At 42.3% G+C, this 19,439-nt stretch overlaps 1 protein-coding gene across 2 annotated transcripts in view; it reads right to left on the bottom strand.

Annotated features, from left to right (window-relative positions):
* The window catches only part of NELL1 (neural EGFL like 1), a 534,618-nt gene that overhangs the window by 33,859 nt on the left and 481,320 nt on the right, over nt 1–19,439 (bottom strand). The window contains exon 16 of one of the 2 annotated variants that reach the window (XM_072118935.1): nt 4,479–4,619. The exons of the other annotated variant lie outside the window; for it this stretch is intronic. Coding sequence (XP_071975036.1) covers nt 4,479–4,619 — 141 coding nt within the window. The remainder of the gene's footprint in view (nt 1–4,478; nt 4,620–19,439) is intronic. 2 annotated transcript variants of the gene reach the window in all.

Here is a 19,439-nt window from a genome sequence, read left to right as displayed (position 1 = left end):
CATATCTATCTATCTATCTATCTATCTATCTATCTATCTATCTATCTATCTATCTATCTATCTATCTGTCTAGTAGATCTAGGTAGTTCTCTGCTGAATCATATGATTCCCTGTGTTTGTTGCTGGATGATTAAGCTGGTGCAGTATTAGACTGGTGAATCCTGCCTTGCACCCTCCTATTAGTTGGTCTTGTTTTCTTGAATATTATTGAATATTCCTTAGATGGCCACGCCCCCTTTTAAACAGGGGACACAACCCTTTCTTCTCAAAACTTGATAAAAAATGGTCTAAAACCTTTACTACATGTGGTGCACGGCATTTCAGGTGCAAATCACTCTAGTATTCTGATACAGGCAGATTGATACATCTCCCCCTATATTTTATTAGTTTATGCACAACAAGGTGATCTCTAACATAATAATTTCCCTGGTTTAATTAGAATTGGTATTTAGACAGTCCTCCTTATCATGCTGCCCACTTGTTTAAATCATGTGAACGAGATGACATTTAACAATCAGCAGTACTGCGTCATTGTGACTATCCATGCAGGATGTTCTCAGTGGCATCTGAGCTTAAAGAGTCACCAGCAGGTTGTACCAGTGATACAGAGACACAGGTAGAGTCACAGGGAGGTAAGTGGGCGTCCTTAGACACATCCCACACTGATGACAACGATGCCCTGTGGTCTGTATGCTATACATGTGGGGGTGCACCCAGCACTGGTGTTTAGGGATTTTGGGATTTAACTCTTCCACTTTCATCATATAATGAATTTTAAACATTTTCCCTAAATTTCACCCTAAACCCAAACAACCCTAACCTACCGTTAGTCGCGTATATATATCTTTCCCAAATGCATTTTACAGTCTCTAATTGCAATGTATATGGATCACGTATTCCTGGACAGCAGAGGTCTCGCAGCAGTCACCTCCTTTATGGCGGGTGTACAGTATCTCGCTGATTGTTATCTGCCGCAGTCACGAATTAAAACGTGAAATCTACCCCCCGGAAGAAGTAAAACTGTCTCCGCTCCGGAGATGTGACGGATTGTTTGATCTGGAGGGTTTCTTCTCTCTTCCCTTTTTATCTTTCGGATTCGCCGTCATGCAAATTCGCCGTAAATGACAAAACCGGAGATAAATCATAAAAAAGACAAAGCAGTTTATACACGGAGATGTACACAGACAGATCAGAAGAACTAGAAATCCACAGCTGAGCAATGTCCCTGCTTGTAGTTTCCACTGAATTTGACTTAGTAGAGCAGCAGTTTATTCTCGATAAGTCATGACTACTTAAAGGGGTTGGCCACTTTTCCATAAATCTCCTCCATTAGACATGTCTCTACTTTTATATGTACCTATGTCTTTGCCTCCTTTGAGAGCTTCAGCCTTTCGCTCACCATATACACAGTGTCCTCTCTCTCACTGCTCTAGGCCGTCCTCATGGCGTCTCCCACTGTGTGTGTCTCTCTCTCTCTCAAAGTCTGTCTCACTGACAGATACTGGGAAAGGGGATGGAGTAGCATGATCTACTGCTACAGCTCCTCCTATTCATCAGAGCTCAGAAATGTAAACAAAGAATCATGGAGGTTCTGCACACAGAACAGAAGTAAGTAGCAGGAATCACTTGATGAACATTCAGCAATTATCCACAGGGCAGTGAAGGTGATTGCACAATTTTTGTAAATAAAGGATTGTCCAAGGCTACAAAAATATTTTTACCAATATCTGCACCATAGTCTGTGGGTTATATAAACTGGCTGCAAATATCATTTCCATCCATGGACAACAGATATATACATGCAATATATGACCCCAATAGGGAGAGTCACAAGTCCCAGGACGCCCTTTTATGTCAGAAACTAAAGGTAAATGACTTATCTGATCCTCCAGCAAGTAAAAGGGGAGGGGTCTGTCTTTTAGGCTATAGCTGCCATCTTGAAAGGGGCCATATTGGATGAAGGGCAGGTTTTTCCAATGGGAAGGAGGTCCTGTAACCGATCAAAGACCGGAATTATGTCCGAAATTGATTGCTACAATCAGATCTGTAATATCTCTTTTGGTCAATGCATAAAGTTGCAACAACACCCAGGAACGTTCCCTGTGATGCACAGCTACGTGACGTGTTGTCCCTGAATACGGAGCTAAAGGTGCTGGATCCAATCGTTCTTAACCCAGAATCTCTGTGCTGATAACTGCTGGACCACGAGAGATATTACAGATCTGATTGTAGCAATCGATTTCTGAGACAATTCAGATTTTCATCAATCTGTCACATGATCATCGTCCCACTTGTCCTTGATCCAATATGGCGGTTTTAAAGATGGCGGACATGTTCCGGACTTAGCCTAAAAGATCTCTCCCCTCCAATTACTTGCTGGGGATCAGATCTGTCATTTTCCCTTTCTTTTCTAAAATTAAAGGGGGTCCTGGGACCTTTGACCCCCACGGTGTTTATGCTCCCGTCTTGTTACACGTGACCCCACCCTATGACACGTGACCCCGCCTTGTAGTAACGATAATACAAACGCTATTATAAGAAACATAGGAAAATAATAAAAAGCTTAGAGATAAGAGAAGTCATGAAGCAGAGGTGTCAGCGGGGAGCGCAGCGCGTCATTACCATTCAGCGAGCGGCGCCATTATCTCACATTATACAGGAATTCTCCAGAATAATCCAATAACGCATGCACCATATCCCGAGATGTATGCAGCACCTTCCACATTTTCCATAAAATTAGACCCCGGTTTATTAGAATTAATTATTCTGTGGACGGATCGCTCCATTCTGACGGGGGAGGAACTAATCTAATCTCAGCCCAGTAATGACTCCGCTCATCCATAGCTGAGAGTCAATCACTGCCGGAGGGTGGGGGAAGGGCAGAGCGGAAATGGCTTCTCTTCTCGGTGCGGATTAATCCCCATGTCCCCCTCCTCAATTACTTGTAGCAGATCGGGACCATGACCTTATAACCTACATGTGATTTTCTAAAAAATATTTTTTATTTTGTTATATTTTTATTGTACATAAACTACACACACTGCTGTGCTCTGTGCTCCCTGCAGCCATTGGAATGTAGGGTCCCTGGTCCTGGAAAAGTTTGTATGCATATATTTGTGTATGTTTTTAGTAGCAGCAGAACTGTGATATATGGAGTTATATTCCAGGATTGTAGCTTCTCAAAGTGCACAGGGGGCATGTCCTCACACTGCTGTGCTCTGAGCTCTCCTCAGCCAGTGTTAGGTATTGTCCCGGGAGAGATGTGTAATCAGACCTTTGTGTATGTTGTTAGTAGCTACAGAACTGCAAAATATATGGATTTATGTTCCAGGATTGTAGCTTCTCCAAGTGCACTGGGAGTGTGTCCTCTCACTGCTGTTCTCTTAGCTCTCTGCATTGAACTATTTTACAGCCCAGTGTATGGAGGGGTTAATCTACAGGGTATAACCATGGGAAGATACTAATGGAAGAGGAGGTCTCTGTAGAGCCATGAATGGTCTCATCCTAGCCTCAATCGCCCATTAGGTAACATCTGTCTAGGGTCACGATGTTGGTATTAACCGCCTATATGGTAACATCTCTAGAGGGTCATGAATGGTTCCATCATAGCCTTCAGGACCGATTAGGTAACATCTCTATAGGGTCACGAATGGTCTTGCATTTGCCTTCAGTGCCCATTAAATAACATCTCTCTAGGGTCATGGATGATCCCATCTTAGTATTCACCATTCATTAGGTAACATCTCTCTGGGATCACTGATGGTTCCATCTTAGTATTCAGTGCACAATAGGTAACATCTCTCAAGGGTTATGGATGGTCCCATCGTAGCCTGCAGACCGATTAGGTAACATCTCTCTAAGCTCATGGATGGTCTTGCATTTGCCTTCAGTGCCCATTAAATAACATCTCTCTAGGGTCCCATCTTAGTATTTACCACCCATTAGATAACATCTATCTAGGATCACTGATGGTCCCATCTTAACATTCAGCGCCCAATAGGTAACATCTCTCTAGGGTCATGGATGATCCCATCTTAGATTTTAGTGCCCAACAGGTAAAATTTCTATGCAGTGATGAATGGTCCTATCTTAGCCTTTACCGCCTATTAGGTAAACATCTCTCTAGGGTCATGAATGGTCTTGCATTTGCCTTCAGTGCCCATTAAATAACATCTCACTAGGGTCATGGATGGTCCCATCTTAGCCTTCCGAGCCCAATAGGTAAAATTTCTCAATGGTTATAAATGGTCTTCAGGGCCAATTAGGAAACATCTCTCTAGGGTCATGGATGATCGCCTTCAGGACCGATTAGGTAACATCTCTCTAGGGTGATGGATCCATCTAAGTCTTCAGTGTAGAACATGAACAGCATAGAACATTCTAGATCAGATAAGATGCGATGGTGCAATGCCATGCAGAGGAGAGATGATAGGAGAAGAAGACAGCATGAAGAGGTGACTTGAGTGAGGATCGCTTACCAACACAGGACTCCCCAGTAATGGAGTAGGTCCCATTGTCATGGAAGCCTCTTCTGCACTCACAGTGGTACCATCCCGGGAGGTTAGCACAGCGGGAATGGTTGTGACACTGAATGATCCCTTCTGCACACTCATCAATATCTGCCTCAGAGAAAAACACAAGCCAGCCGGAAAATTAATTTCCTTTGACACTGCAAAGAACAAAGCAAATATCTGTCACCCGTCACCCCATCTCCCCGAAACATCAGGTGACGGCTTATAATTAGCTACTCACGCCAAGGCCATATGAAAAATATTTTCAAAAATGTTCACATTTCTTTCCCCCCTGTGCTAGTACTCTACTGGAGAGGAGCCGCAGGGCCGATCCATTACCATTAATTACCGGAAGGTCGATCCCGAGATCATTCCTTTCCGAGCTCCTCGTCCAGCGCCGCGAGGAGTCTCACAGACGAGAACCTTATTAGCGAGGGCTCCGGCGCCCGCACACGTAATGAGGGGGCTACCTGTGTCACCTCCTGATAATACAGAGGGATGCGGCCATGTTAACCCTATCACGTGCACAGTCAAGCATTGCTCCCACTCTCCAGGGGATCCGTCATTGTCTTCTTGGTGTTAACCATTTTACAAACCAAATCCGTCCATAGCAAGAACCTGCATTACCCAGGATCAACAACACTAGTAGAGATGATGGGGGGAGTAGTGCTGGGTCATTCTCTGAGACACTGTTGAGTGATAGGGGTTGGCATGTATTTATATAGGATTGTTTCTTTCAACCTAATAGGGGCGCAGCTTCTGGCCCAAAAAACGGACAGATCCACACGTACCATGGAACCTCGAAATGTGGACTCTGCTTCCGGTCTCCACTGCACTGCACCTCTTGGGATTCACACCTTGCACCCCAGGAGGGTGCCCACCCAATCACAGGCAGAGGTGCGTGATTGGCTGAGAGCCCTCCCCTAGTGTTTTCTGTGATACTAGGAAACACCCAAGAGGTGCAGTGCAGTGGGGACCAGATTGGGTGGCACAGAGCTGCAGTGGGTGATGAGTAAAGTTTTATGTTACCGGCCCCCAGCAGTATCCTTTTAGCCATAATTTTACTAAGCTACAAAAGCTCTTTAAAGGGGTGGTCCTGTCTCTGTGTTGTTAGAAAAGCTCTTTAAAGGGGTGGTCTGGTCTCTGTGTCGTGAGAAAAGCTCTTTAAAGGGGTGGTCTGGTCTCTGTGTCGTGAGATATTGATGATGTATCTGTCACTCGGACCTTGAATAGATCGTCCATACTGGATACCCTTCAATTCCGAAACCTGGAAGCGTAATGCTTTATCCTGGAGCGGATAAAGCAGCTGTGCTACTATTTTCTAGAATTGGAACAGAGCTGCAGTTCCTCAGTATAACCACTATATAGTAAACTGCACCATTTGCTTTCTCTTCTGCCCCCTGTATACATTTCCAAATCTGGGGTATCCTGGAAAAGCTGGTCAGTGTAAGTCTGGGTCTGGGTGCCTAACCAAATTCAAACTGATACTGATAACATATTATGACCTGTCTTCAGTAAGCTCCCCCTAGTGGTGGCCGCAGGCAGCCAGAATTTGATAACATAGCAATCTGAAATGTAACATCATCCCAAACCTTTACAATCCAGTACGTCTTGTTATATATTGTCCACTGTGACCCAAGTTATTGGATGTTTATATACATTTATGTGATTTGTATATCTGCAGCGGGGACGTCTTAGTTGATGTTCAGCCATCCTATACTTTCACCGCAGGGTTACTTTGCAGCAGAGAGTTTCTTAAATATCCATTTAAGTGGATTCCAGATTTCTGGTGACAGTAGTGAGTGGTAATAATTTTCGTCTTGGCTTTGTGTGTATATAATATATAAGTAATTGTCGTCCCCGCAGGGTGAAGAGCAGCACATAACATACAGGTGTGCAGAGGATTACATTGTATTCAGGGAAGGAAGGGGGGGGGTGCAGCTCCGACTGCGAGACCTTCATAAAGACAAGGACAGAGCAATAGATTAGAGACACTGCGAGTCCTGCGCCTGCACCCCCCCCCCCCATCCTGCAGCAGCCCCCCACCTCATGAATTACTATGACAGCTCTGCTGCAGCAGACACAGGGTAATGTATATACATATGTATAGAGTCTGGAACCAAAAATAGCTGAAAGAGGCTTGAAGAGAAGAGCGGAGGGAGGGGGTGGATCCTGCTGCGGGGTCTCCGGGAGCACCGATTATATCCAGGGGAACCTCTCAGCGAGGGTCTAATTTGCTGCAGGGAAAGTGAATCATTACACAGCGATGGCTGACATCTGCGGGCAACCCTGCAATTCACAGATGCCAAGGGTCCTCCATAGCAATGAAAGAGCTCTAGATAAGAGGGTGGTCTTCATTGTCCTCAGTTTTGACCCTTCACAACCGCAGACCCTGCTGCTGACAGTGTATGCTACCAGCTCGAAGAGTGTAAGGGAGCTGAGCTACCGGAAGATATGGGTGATGGATAGGACATGGGTACACAACAATGACTGGAGGACCAGGGGCCCAAAAGCTGCTACCCTTAACTTTGATGGGTCCTGCGGGGGTTTACTTATTGCAAGAGGTCCATTGGCTCTTATATTGCACAGAGAACATTTTACAGTGTGTGAAAACCCGTAGGACCCATCGCAGTATGTAATTACCTGCAGGACTCCCAAAAGAACCAGTACAGTGAGAAGACCACCATGCCCACAAGACCCTCCACTTTAAGAGAATGCCTGTAGGACCCATGGCACTAAGAGAAGAATGCCTACAAAACATGTCATAGTAAGTGAGCACCCAGAGGACCCGTCACCGTAAGTGAGCACCCAGAGGACCCGTCACCGTAAGTGAACACCCACAGGACCCGTCACCATAAGTGAACACCCACAGGACCCGTCACCGTAAGGGAACACCCACAGGACCCGTCACCATAAGTGAACACCCACAGGACCCGTCACCGTAAGTGAACACCCACAGGACCCATCACAGTAAGTGAGCACCCACAGGACCCGTCACCGTAAGTGAACATCCACAGGACCCGTCACCATAAGTGAGCACCCACAGGACCCGTCACCGTAAGTGAACATCCACAGGACCCGTCACCATAAGTGAGCACCCACAGGACCCGTCACCATAAGTGAACATCCACAGGACCCGTCACCATAAGTGAGCACCCACAGGACCCGTCACCATAAGTGAGCACCTACAGGACCCGTCACCATAAGTGAGCACCTACAGGACCCGTCACCGTAAGCAAACACCCACAGAACCGGCCACAGTAAGTGAACGCCCACAGGACCCGTCATGGTAAGTGAGCACCCACAGGACAAGTCACTGTAAGAAAACGCCCATAGGACCCTTTACTGTAAGTGAGCGCTCAGAGGACCCGTCACTGTAAGTAAAGCCCACAGGACCCGACGCAGTAAGTGAACGCCCACAGGACCTGCCATGATAAGTAAACCCTCACAGAACGTGTGTTTTTCCTGGTCTTGCAGTATGATTAGTATGACACAGGTTAGTTTTTTGCTTGTCATTTATAAGGCCTTGATATCACTGCTTACTCAGCACTATTATATACATTTTAAGTAAAAAAAACAAAAAACAAAAACCCTTTGAACGATGTCATAAGCGATGCAAGTAAAACTAAAGACCTTTCATGGTTCATGCTCCACCCCCTGGACCCTACAAAAATGCATCTGCAACATTGTACACAACAGCCGGAGTTTTTCCACAATTAAACTTTCAACCCGGAGTTCCCCTTTAAGTGAGATGAATACATAGGTTTGTTATCACACTGTACTCTCACGGTTATAATTAGGCGGCTGTACGTCAGCGCACTTCTCATAGGTTCCTGGCAGTTCTCTCACGCGGTGAATCACCTCCCTGTGTCTTGTATGATCAGCGGAGCTCCGCTCGGTTATTGATGTTACTCTACTTGAGTCAGCAGCTACATGGCGCTGTTATAATAATAATAATCTGCGTAGCGTGGCGGTGGTACATTATCAGGGATTATAATGATTATTACTGTACTGCCGGTGGCTTATGAAGGTATCAAAGCATCTGAAATTATCTGAGAATTTTCTCCCCCAGGATAATGTACATGGGGGGTGGATATACCATACTCTGAGGGGCCTTCTGGGATTGGGGGCTCCCACTAACACCCAGTGTATGGATTTGGAATGGTGGAAGAGGAAATAATTGGGCCAACAATAAGGAAAGTTCTACAGAAGATCTTCGAACACACTTGTTCTTCAACAACACAATTGTGTAAAAAATTTTGTAACAACTCAAGATTTGGCACCAAATCATGAAAACCTCTATCAAAAAACGAATCCAAATGTTCTATGATATCAAGACCTGACTGAAGACAAAATAAGAAGACAACCACATCTTGGACCCATAGGGGGTCATTTACTAAGGGGCCGATTCGCGTTTTCCCGACGTGTTACCCGAATATTTCCGATATCCGCCGATTTCCCCTGAATTGCACCGGGATTTTGGCGCACGCGATCGGATTGTGGCGCATCGGCGTTGGCATGCACGAATGAAAATCCGATGGATTCGGAAAAACCACCGCATTTAAAAAAAAAAATCTGTCGCGGAGCTTGTACTTACCTTCACTCAGCCCAGCCCGGTGAACTCCAGTGCGTTCCGATGCTTTTCAGCACAGCAGCGCCACCTGATGGATGGCAGAGGAACTACCTTAATGAATCCCGGCCGGACCCAAATCCAGCGCAGAGAACGCGCTGCTGGATCACAAATGGACCGGGTAAGTAAATCTGCCCCATAGTCAGTTGACTATCGACTAGTCTGACCTTATCACTTCTCAAAGATTTGTGATCAGACCTGACTGAGGACCATATGACAAGACAACCACAACCACATCTTGGGCCCACAGTAGTCAATAGACTATCGGAAGGTTTGATCTTATCACTTCGATGAGTCCAACATAATCCCATCTCAAATATTTGTGATCACTTTGTTTGTCACCAACACAATTGTGTAAAAAATTTTGTAGCAAATTTTCTATGATATCAAGACATGACTGAAAATCATGTGAGAAGACAACCACTTCTTGGGCCCACAGTAGTCAGTAGACTATCGGAAGGTTTGACCTTATCACTTCTTGAAGATTTGTGATCACCTCATTCGTCACCAACACAATTGTCTAACAAATTTTGTAGCAAATCTTGAAAACCTCTTTCAAAAAAGAATCCAATTGTTCTATGATATCAAGACATGACTAAAGACCATATGAGAGAACAACCACAACCACATCTTGGACCCACAGTAGTCAAAAGACTATCAATTAGTCCAACACAATCCCTTCTCAAAGATTTGTGATCACCTTGTTTGTCACCAACACAATTGCGTAAAAAATTTTGTAGCAAATCTTGAAAACCTCTATCAAAAATGAATCCAAATGTTCTATAATATCAAGACCTGACTGAGGACCATATAAGAACAGAACCACCACCACATCTTGGGCCCACAGTAGTCAGACTATCGAAAGGTTTGACCTTATCATTTCTTGAAGATCTGTTATCACCTCATTTGTCACCAACACAATTGTGTCACAAATTTTGTAGCAAATCTTGAAAACCTCTTTGAAAAAAGAATACAAATGTTCTATGATATCAAGATCTGACTGAAGATCATGTGAGAGGACAACCACAACCACATTTTGGACCCACAGTGGTCAATAGACTATCGATTAGTCCAACACAATCCTTTCTCAAAGATTTGTGATCACCTTGTTTGTCACCAACACAATTGTGTAAAAAATTTAGTAGCAAGTCTTGAAAACCTCTTTCAAAAATAAATCCAAATGTTCTATGATATCAAGACCTTACTGAGGACCATAAAAGAAGACAACCACAACCACATCTTGGACCCACAGTGGTCAATCACTTCTAAAAGATTTGTCACCTGATTTGTCACCAACACAATTGTGTAAATTGTGTAAATTGAATCCAAATGTTCAAGACCTAACTGAGGACCATATGAGAACACAACCACGACCACATCTTGGGCCCACAGTAGTCAGTAGACTATCGGAAGTTTTGACCTAATCAGTTCTTGAAGATTTGTGATGACCGCATTTGTCACCAACACAATTGTGTCACAAATTTTGTAGCAAATCTTGACAACCTCTTTCAAAAATGAATCCAAATGTTCTATAATATCAAGACCTTACTGAGGACCATAAAAGAAGACAACCACAACCACATCTTGGGCCCACAGTGGTCAAAAGACCTATCGATGAGTCCAACATAATCCCTTCTCAAAACTTTGACACAATTGTGTAACAAATTTTGTAGCAAATCTTGAAAACCTCTATCAAAAATTAATCCAAATGTTTTTGATATCAAGACCTGATTGAGGACCATATAAGAAGACAACCACAACTTATATCTTGGACCCACTGTAGTCAATCACTTCTCTAAAATTTGTGATCTCCTCGTTTGTCACCAACACAATTTGTGTAAAAAATTTTTGTAACGACTTAATTGTAACTTTACCACCAAATCGTGAAAACCTCTTTCAAAAATTCTCATTCTTATCTGTTCTATGATATCAAGACCTGACTGAAGACCATATAAGAAGACAACCACAACCTGTACGTGCCGTAGTCATCAGACCATCGAATAGTCCGATCTAATCACTTTTCGGAGATTTGTGATCACTTAGTTTGTGACCAATTGTGTCAAAATTTTTGGAACAACTTCAATCTTTAATACCAAATCGTGAAAGCCCCTTTCCGAAATCAATCTGTCCTGTGATATCAAGACCTGACTAGGACCCATGTGAGATGACAACCACAACTGGGGCTCGCAGTAGTCATCAGATCATTGACTCTTCGGACACAATCACTTCTGGAATCGGAGTGAGGGTTTCGGCTAAATGCTGCAAAATTGTCCGTGTCAGGAAAGGGCAGGATTGGCAATTTGGAGTTTGATGGATGAAGTCGCGGCTGTTATCTGCCTTCTCAAGATAAAGAAATTGAAGACGGCAGATTTCTGGAAATTGACTATTGACAGGTGCAGCCTAGAGGTCACATCCTGGGTCAAAAAGGTCATAGATAAGGCTGAAAGAATTTATTAGTCTCGATCTTGGCCACCGCATGCAGTAGATCTTTAATCAAGGTTAACATACTGGAAGGAGAAATGGTAATTGGCCCATAAAATTTATCCTGACTCAAAAACACATTCCAGGATCAATGTCCCATCCCATTAATTTACCTTCCTGAGGCCGAGATTACTGCGCATGTGCAAAGCCATGAGAGCATCGAAAATATCTGAGCATAGAAACTCAACACTCAGCACACAATGGGGCACATTTACTTACCCGTAACGTTGACGCCGCCGATCCGGAATATCCGACGAGGTTTCGGGTCTGCCGTGATTCACTAAGATCGTGAGCCGGATATCCTGCATGTGTCGCTTCCCCGCTCAGGTCCCCGGAGTCCACCTTCTTCTTCCCGATGCGTGTAAGTGCATTGTCTTGCGACACAATTTAAATTTTAAATCCCGCACTTAGTCCGAATCAGTCGGGTCGGCCACGCCCACTGATTTGTGTCCCATGAAATTTGGAACAATTGCGCCAAAATCCGATTGCGTGCGCCAAAACCCCCTGTTAAATGCAGCGCAAAACGGATATAGTCGGGAAGCCTGGCGGTAAAGCAGTCCGCGGACCCTTAGTAAATGTGCCCCAATATCTGCAAACCCACCAGACCCATCAGGTAGTTATGACCTATCCCATGGAGAAAGAAAACCCCTTTCCGTCCCAAAATAATTGGCTTATTTTACTTGACTCATTTCATCTGAAAGATGAAGTTCTTATCTTTAAAACGACACCAGCAATATGTTTCCAGGTGCTAAAGAACAGAAGCCGTCTGAAGTGATGCTTTTCCTGCAGCCTATAAACTTGACTCATCTCAGGTAAAATCTAACTCTTCTCTGATCATTGTCACATGACTTCAGAGGAGATTATTTGTTTTTAATAGGTAAACAAAAAGGGGTAAATTCTAGAAAGGGCATCTCATCCCCTTTCTATGGGGAGTGGTTGTTTAATGGAGTAAAATCTGGTGCCAACTTTCCCATAAAAACCTTAAACCATTTCTTTATCCAAGCCAGCAAGATCCTCCTGAAAAATTATACTATCCTGCTCTGTGGTGATTTCTTTACAGAGCGTGATATCATCCTCTGTAATTGTCAATGACACAAGACCACACAGGCTTTATAGAAGGTAGAGATACATTAGGAACTGGTTAACCATGCCGCACTATTGTCCAAAAATAGAAATTTTTTATTATTTTACAATTCAATTACATCTCACAGCAGACACATTTTCCTGCGTTCCCTCTCCGTCGATATTTCAGGTAGGTATTTCCTTCTGAAGAGCGAAGGTCGTAACCTATTGACTACACATCAGGCGGCGAGAGACCTTTGCCTGGTAAAACTATCGATTTTATCTAGTAGGAAAAAAACCTCAAAGGGGAAAAGATGTTTTTTTTTTTCCTGCAGAATTACCCAATTTCATTATATTTCCCTCCTGGAATCCACAATCGGCCTCCAAGACTCTTGTTTTGTTTATTAAATCTCCTCGGAGACGCTCCGCAATCACCTCCTAATCTGCGCCAACCCCGTCTGATTGTGCCGTCACCTGACTGCCAGATACTTCTCATCCGCACCACGAAGTGTCAGAGGACAGCAAATTATTATCACAATTAACTCTGATGTAATTACAGATGTTCTATTTACACTTCTCATTTATAAGAAGCTGCTTAATAGTTTCCAGATACAGGAGATCCCCAGGTTATACCGGCTGTACATATATCATTATATACAGGAGATCCCCAGGTTATACCAGCTGTACATATATCATTATATACAGGAGACCCCCAGGTTATAGCGGCTGTACATATATCATTATATACAGGAGATCCCCAGGTTATACCGGCTGTACATATATCATTATATACAGGAGATCCCCAGGTTATACCAGCTGTACATATATCATTATATACAGGAGATCCCCAGGTTATACCGGCTGTACATATATCATTATATACAGGAGATCCCCAGGTTATACCGGCTGTACATATATCATTATATACAGGAGATCCCCAGGTTATACCGGCTGTACATATATCATTATATACAGGAGATCCCCAGGTTATACCGGCTGTATATATATCATTATATACAGGAGATCCCCAGGTTATACCGGCTGTATATATATCATTATATACAGGAGATCCCCAGGTTATACCGGCTGTACATATATCACTATATACAGGAGATCCCCAGGTTATACCGGCTGTACATATACCATTATATACAGGAGATCCCCAGGTTATACCGGCTGTACATATATCATTATATACAGGAGATCCCCAGGTTATACCGGCTGTATATATATCATTATATACAGGAGATCCCCAGGTTATACCGGCTGTATATATATCATTATATACAGGAGATCCCCAGGTTATACCGGCTGTACATATATCACTATATACAGGAGATCCCCAGGTTATACCGGCTGTACATATACCATTATATACAGGAGATCCCCAGGTTATACCGGCTGTACATATATCATTATATACAGGAGATCCCCAGGTTATACCGGCTGTACATATATCATTATATACAGCAGATCCCCAGGTTATACCGGCTGTACATATATCATTATATACAGGAGATCCCCAGGTTATACCGGCTGTACATATATCATTATATACAGGAGATCCCCAGGTTATACCAGCTGTACATATATCATTATATACAGAAGATCCCCAGGTTATACCGGCTGTACATATATCATTATATACAGGAGATCCCCAGGTTATACCGGCTGTACATATATCATTATATACAGGAGATCCCCAGGTTATACCGGCTGTACATATATCATTATATACAGGAGATCCCCAGGTTATACCGGCTGTACATATATCATTATATACAGGAGATCCCCAGGTTATACCGGCTGTACATATATCATTATATACAGAAGATCCCCAGGTTATACCAGCTGTACATATATCATTATATACAGGAGATCTCCAGGTTATACCGGCTGTACATATATCATTATATACAGGAGATCCCCAGGTTATACCAGCTGTACATATATCATTATATACAGGAGATCCCCAGGTTATACCGGCTGTACATATATCATTATATACAGGAGATCCCCAGGTTATACCAGCTGTACATATATCATTATATACAGGAGATCTCCAGGTTATACCGGCTGTACATATATCATTATATACAGGAGATCCCCAGGTTATACCAGCTGTACATATATCATTATATACAGGAGATCCCCAGGTTATACCGGCTGTACATATATCATTATATACAGGAGATCCCCAGGTTATACCAGCTGTACATATATCATTATATAAAGGAGATCCCCAGGTTATACCAGCTGTACATATATCATTATATACAGGAGATCCCCAGGTTATACCGGCTGTACATATATCATTATATACAGGAGATCCCCAGGTTATACCAGCTGTACATATATCATTATATACAGGAGATCCCCAGGTTATACCAGCTGTACATATATCATTATATACAGGAGTTCCCCAGGTTATACCGGCTGTACATATATCATTATATACAGGAGATCCCCAGGTTATACCGGCTGTACATATATCATTATATACAGGGGATCCCCAGGTTATACCAGCTGTACATATATCATTATATACAGGAGATCCCCAGGATATACCGGCTGTACATATATCATTATATACAGGAGATCCCCAGGTTATACCAGCTGTATATATATCATTATATACAGGCGATCCCCAGGTTATACCGGCTGTACATATATCATTATATACAGGAGATCCCCAGGTTATACCAGCTGTACATATATCATTATATACAGGAGATCCCCAGGTTATACCGGCTGTACATATATCATTATATACAGGAGATCCCCAGGTTATACCGGCTGTACATATATCATTATATACAGGAGATCCCCAGGTTATACCAGCTGTACATATATCATTATATACAGGAGATCCCCAGGTTATACCAGCTGTACATATATCATTATATACAGGAGATCCCCAGGTTATACCGGCTGTACATATATCATTATATACAGGAAATCCCCAGGTTATACCGGCTGTACATATATCATTATATACAGGAGATCCCCAGGTTATACCGGCTGTACATATATCATTATATAAAGGAGATCCCCAGGTTATACCGGCTGTACATATATCATTATATACAGGAGATCCCCAGGTTATACCGGCTGTACATATATCATTATATACAGGAGATCCCCAGCTTATACCGGCTGTACATATATCATTATATACAGGAGATCCCCAGGTTATAGCGGCTGTACATATATCATTATATACAGGAGATCCCCAGGTTATACCGGCTGTACATATATCATTATATACAGGAGATCCCCAGGTTATACCAGCTGTACATATATCATTATATACAGGAGATCCCCAGGTTATACCAGCTGTACATATATCATTATATACAGGAGATCCCCAGGTTATACCGGCTGTACATATATCATTATATACAGGAGATCCCCAGGTTATAGCGGCTGTACATATATCATTATATACAGGAGATCCCCAGGTTATACCGGCTGTACATATATCATTATATACAGGAGATCCCCAGGTTATACCGGCTGTACATATATCATTATATACAGGAGATCCCCAGGTTATACCAGCTGTACATATATCATTATATACAGGAGATCCCCAGGTTATACCGGCTGGACATATATCATTATATACAGGAGATCCCCAGGTTATACCAGCTGTACATATATCATTATATACAGGAGATCCCCAGGTTATACCGGCTGTACATATATCATTATATACAGGAGATCCCCAGGTTATACCGGCTGTACATATATCATTATATACAGGAGATCCCCAGGTTATACCGGCTGTACATACATCATTATATACAGGAGATCCCCAGGTTATACCGGCTGTACATATATCATTATATACAGGAGATCCCCAGGTTATACCGGCTGTACATATATCATTATATACAGGAGATCCCCAGGTTATACCGGCTGTACATATATCATTATATACAGGAGATCCCCAGGTTATACCGGCTGTACATATATCATTATATACAGGAGATCCCCAGGTTATACCAGCTGTACATATATCATTATATACAGGAGATCCCCAGGTTATACCGGCTGTACATATATAATTATATACAGGAGATCCCCAGGTTATACCGGCTGTACATATATCATTATATACAGGAGATCCCCAGGTTATACCGGCTGTACATATATAATTATATACAGGAGATCCCCAGGTTATACCGGCTGTACATATATCATTATATACAGGAGACCCCCAGGTTATACCGGCTGTACATATATCATTATATACAGGAGATCCCCAGGTTATACCGGCTGTACATATATCATTATATACAGGAGATCCCCAGGTTATACCGGCTGTACATATATCATTATATACAGGAGATCCCCAGGTTATACCGGCTGTACATATATCATTATATACAGGAGATCCCCAGGTTATACCGGCTGTACATATATCATTATATACAGGAGATCTTCAGGTTATACCGGCTGTACATATATCATTATATACAGGAGATCCCCAGGTTATACCGGCTGTACATATATCATTATATACAAGAGATCCCCAGGTTATACCGGCTGTACATATATCATTATATACAGGAGAACCCCAGGTTATACCGGCTGTACATATATCATTATATACAGGAGATCCCCAGGTTATACCGGCTGTACATATATCATTATATACAGGAGATCCCCAGGTTATACCAGCAGTACATATATCATTATATACAGGAGATCCCCAGGTTATACCGGCTGTACATATATCATTATATACAGGAGATCCCCAGGTTATACCGGCTGTACATATATCATTATATACAGGAGATCCCCAGGTTATACCGGCTGTACATATATCATTATATACAGGAGATCCCCAGGTTATACCGGCTGTACATATATCATTATATACAGGAGATCCCCAGGTTATACCAGCTGTACATATATCATTATATACAGGAGATCCCCAGGTTATACCGGCTGTACATATATCATTATATACAGGAGATCCCCAGGTTATACCGGCTGTACATTAAATGTATCTAAATCTATTGTGTTCCTGCCCTTTGGGGTCATGACCTTTTCGGTGCCTATTAGTGCACTGATCTGCATGATACTATTTGCTGTGTTCCCTCCTGACCCATCATTTCCATTAGCGACATCATAAAAACAATAATTACTCGGTCGTTCTCATTTACGTTATGAAATTGTTTCCATTTCGCCACAAACTAATAAATTGCGGCTTCTCCTCGCCTGAGCGGCCGCGCTCCTTCCGTGGCTTCTCATTATTAGTTATTCTGTTATCCAGAGTCAGCAGATGTACGGACAATTACACTCCTGACATTAATCCCTGGGATTAAGGGCGCAACACCGACTGCGCCCAAAAACTCCATGACTGAACCCCTAAGTGAGAAATCGCACTGTCCTGATATTCACCTCATGGAAGTTCATCTAATTATCACATAACTGACTCATTCTCACTATTTTATATATAATTCTGTTGCACAGCTCCACGACAACACCAAGCATTATGGGTAATTACAGGAAAGAGACTAATTCTACCTAAAATCCAGAACAATACAATAGGTATATTGTGTGTATGATATGGGCCAGTGCTGCTTTTACAGTGATGGCCACTTGATGGCGCTGTGCAAAGCATCTAATAACATGTAAAAATATACATAATCCTGCAGATACCACTGCCAAGAATCAGCACTGCCATTTATATTATGTATGATTGGTTTTAATCAATTACATGTCTTGTATTATAGCAGTTATATTCTTGTACATAAGGGGCAGTATTATAGTAGTTATATTCCTGTACATAGGGACCAGTATTATAGTAGTTATATTCTTGTACATAAGGGGCAGTATTATAGTAGTTATATTCTTGTACATTGGGGCAGTATTATAGTAGTTATATTCTTGTACATAGGGGGCAGTATTATAGTAGTTATATTCTTGTACATTGGGGCAGTATTATAGTAGTTATATTCCTGTACATAGGGGGGCAGTATTATAGTAGTTATATTCCTGTACATAGGGGGCAGTATTATAGTAGTTATATTCTTGTACATAGAGGGCAGTATTATAGTAGTTATATTCTTGTACATAGGGGGCAGTATTATAGTAGTTATATTCTTGTACATAGGGGGCAGTATTGTAGTAGTTATATTCTTGTACATAGGGGGCATTATTATAGTAGTTATATTCTTGTACATAGGGGGCAGTATTATAGTAGTTATATTCTTGTACATAGGGGGCAGTATTATAGTAGTTAGATTCTTGTACATAGGGGGCAGTATTATAGTAGTTATATTCTTGTACATAGGGGGCAGTATTATAGTAGTTATATTCCTGTACATAGGGGGCAGTATTATAGTAGTTATATTCTTGTACATAGGGGGCAGTATTATAGTAGTTATATTCCTGTACATTGGGGGCAGTATTATAGTAGTTATATTCTTGTACATAGAGGGCAGTATTATAGTAGTTATATTCTTGTACATAGGGGGGCAGTATTATAGTAGTTATATTCTTGTACATAGGGGGCAGTATTATAGTAGTTATATTCTTGTACATAGGGGGCAGTATTATAGTAGTTATATTCTTGTACATAGGGGGCAGTATTATAGTAGTTATATTCCTGTACATTGGGGGCAGTATTATAGTAGTTATATTCTTGTACATAGGGGGCAGTATTATAGTGGTTATATTCTTGTACATAGGGGGCAGTATTATAGTAGTTATATTCTTGTACATAGGGGGCAGTATTATAG

Source organism: Engystomops pustulosus, chromosome 7 (assembly GCF_040894005.1).
Source record: "Engystomops pustulosus chromosome 7, aEngPut4.maternal, whole genome shotgun sequence".
In the NCBI taxonomy this organism is placed as follows: Eukaryota; Metazoa; Chordata; class Amphibia; order Anura; family Leptodactylidae; genus Engystomops; species Engystomops pustulosus.
The sequence above is the reverse complement of the archived record's forward strand: the minus strand, read 5'-3'. Positions and strand labels throughout refer to the sequence as shown.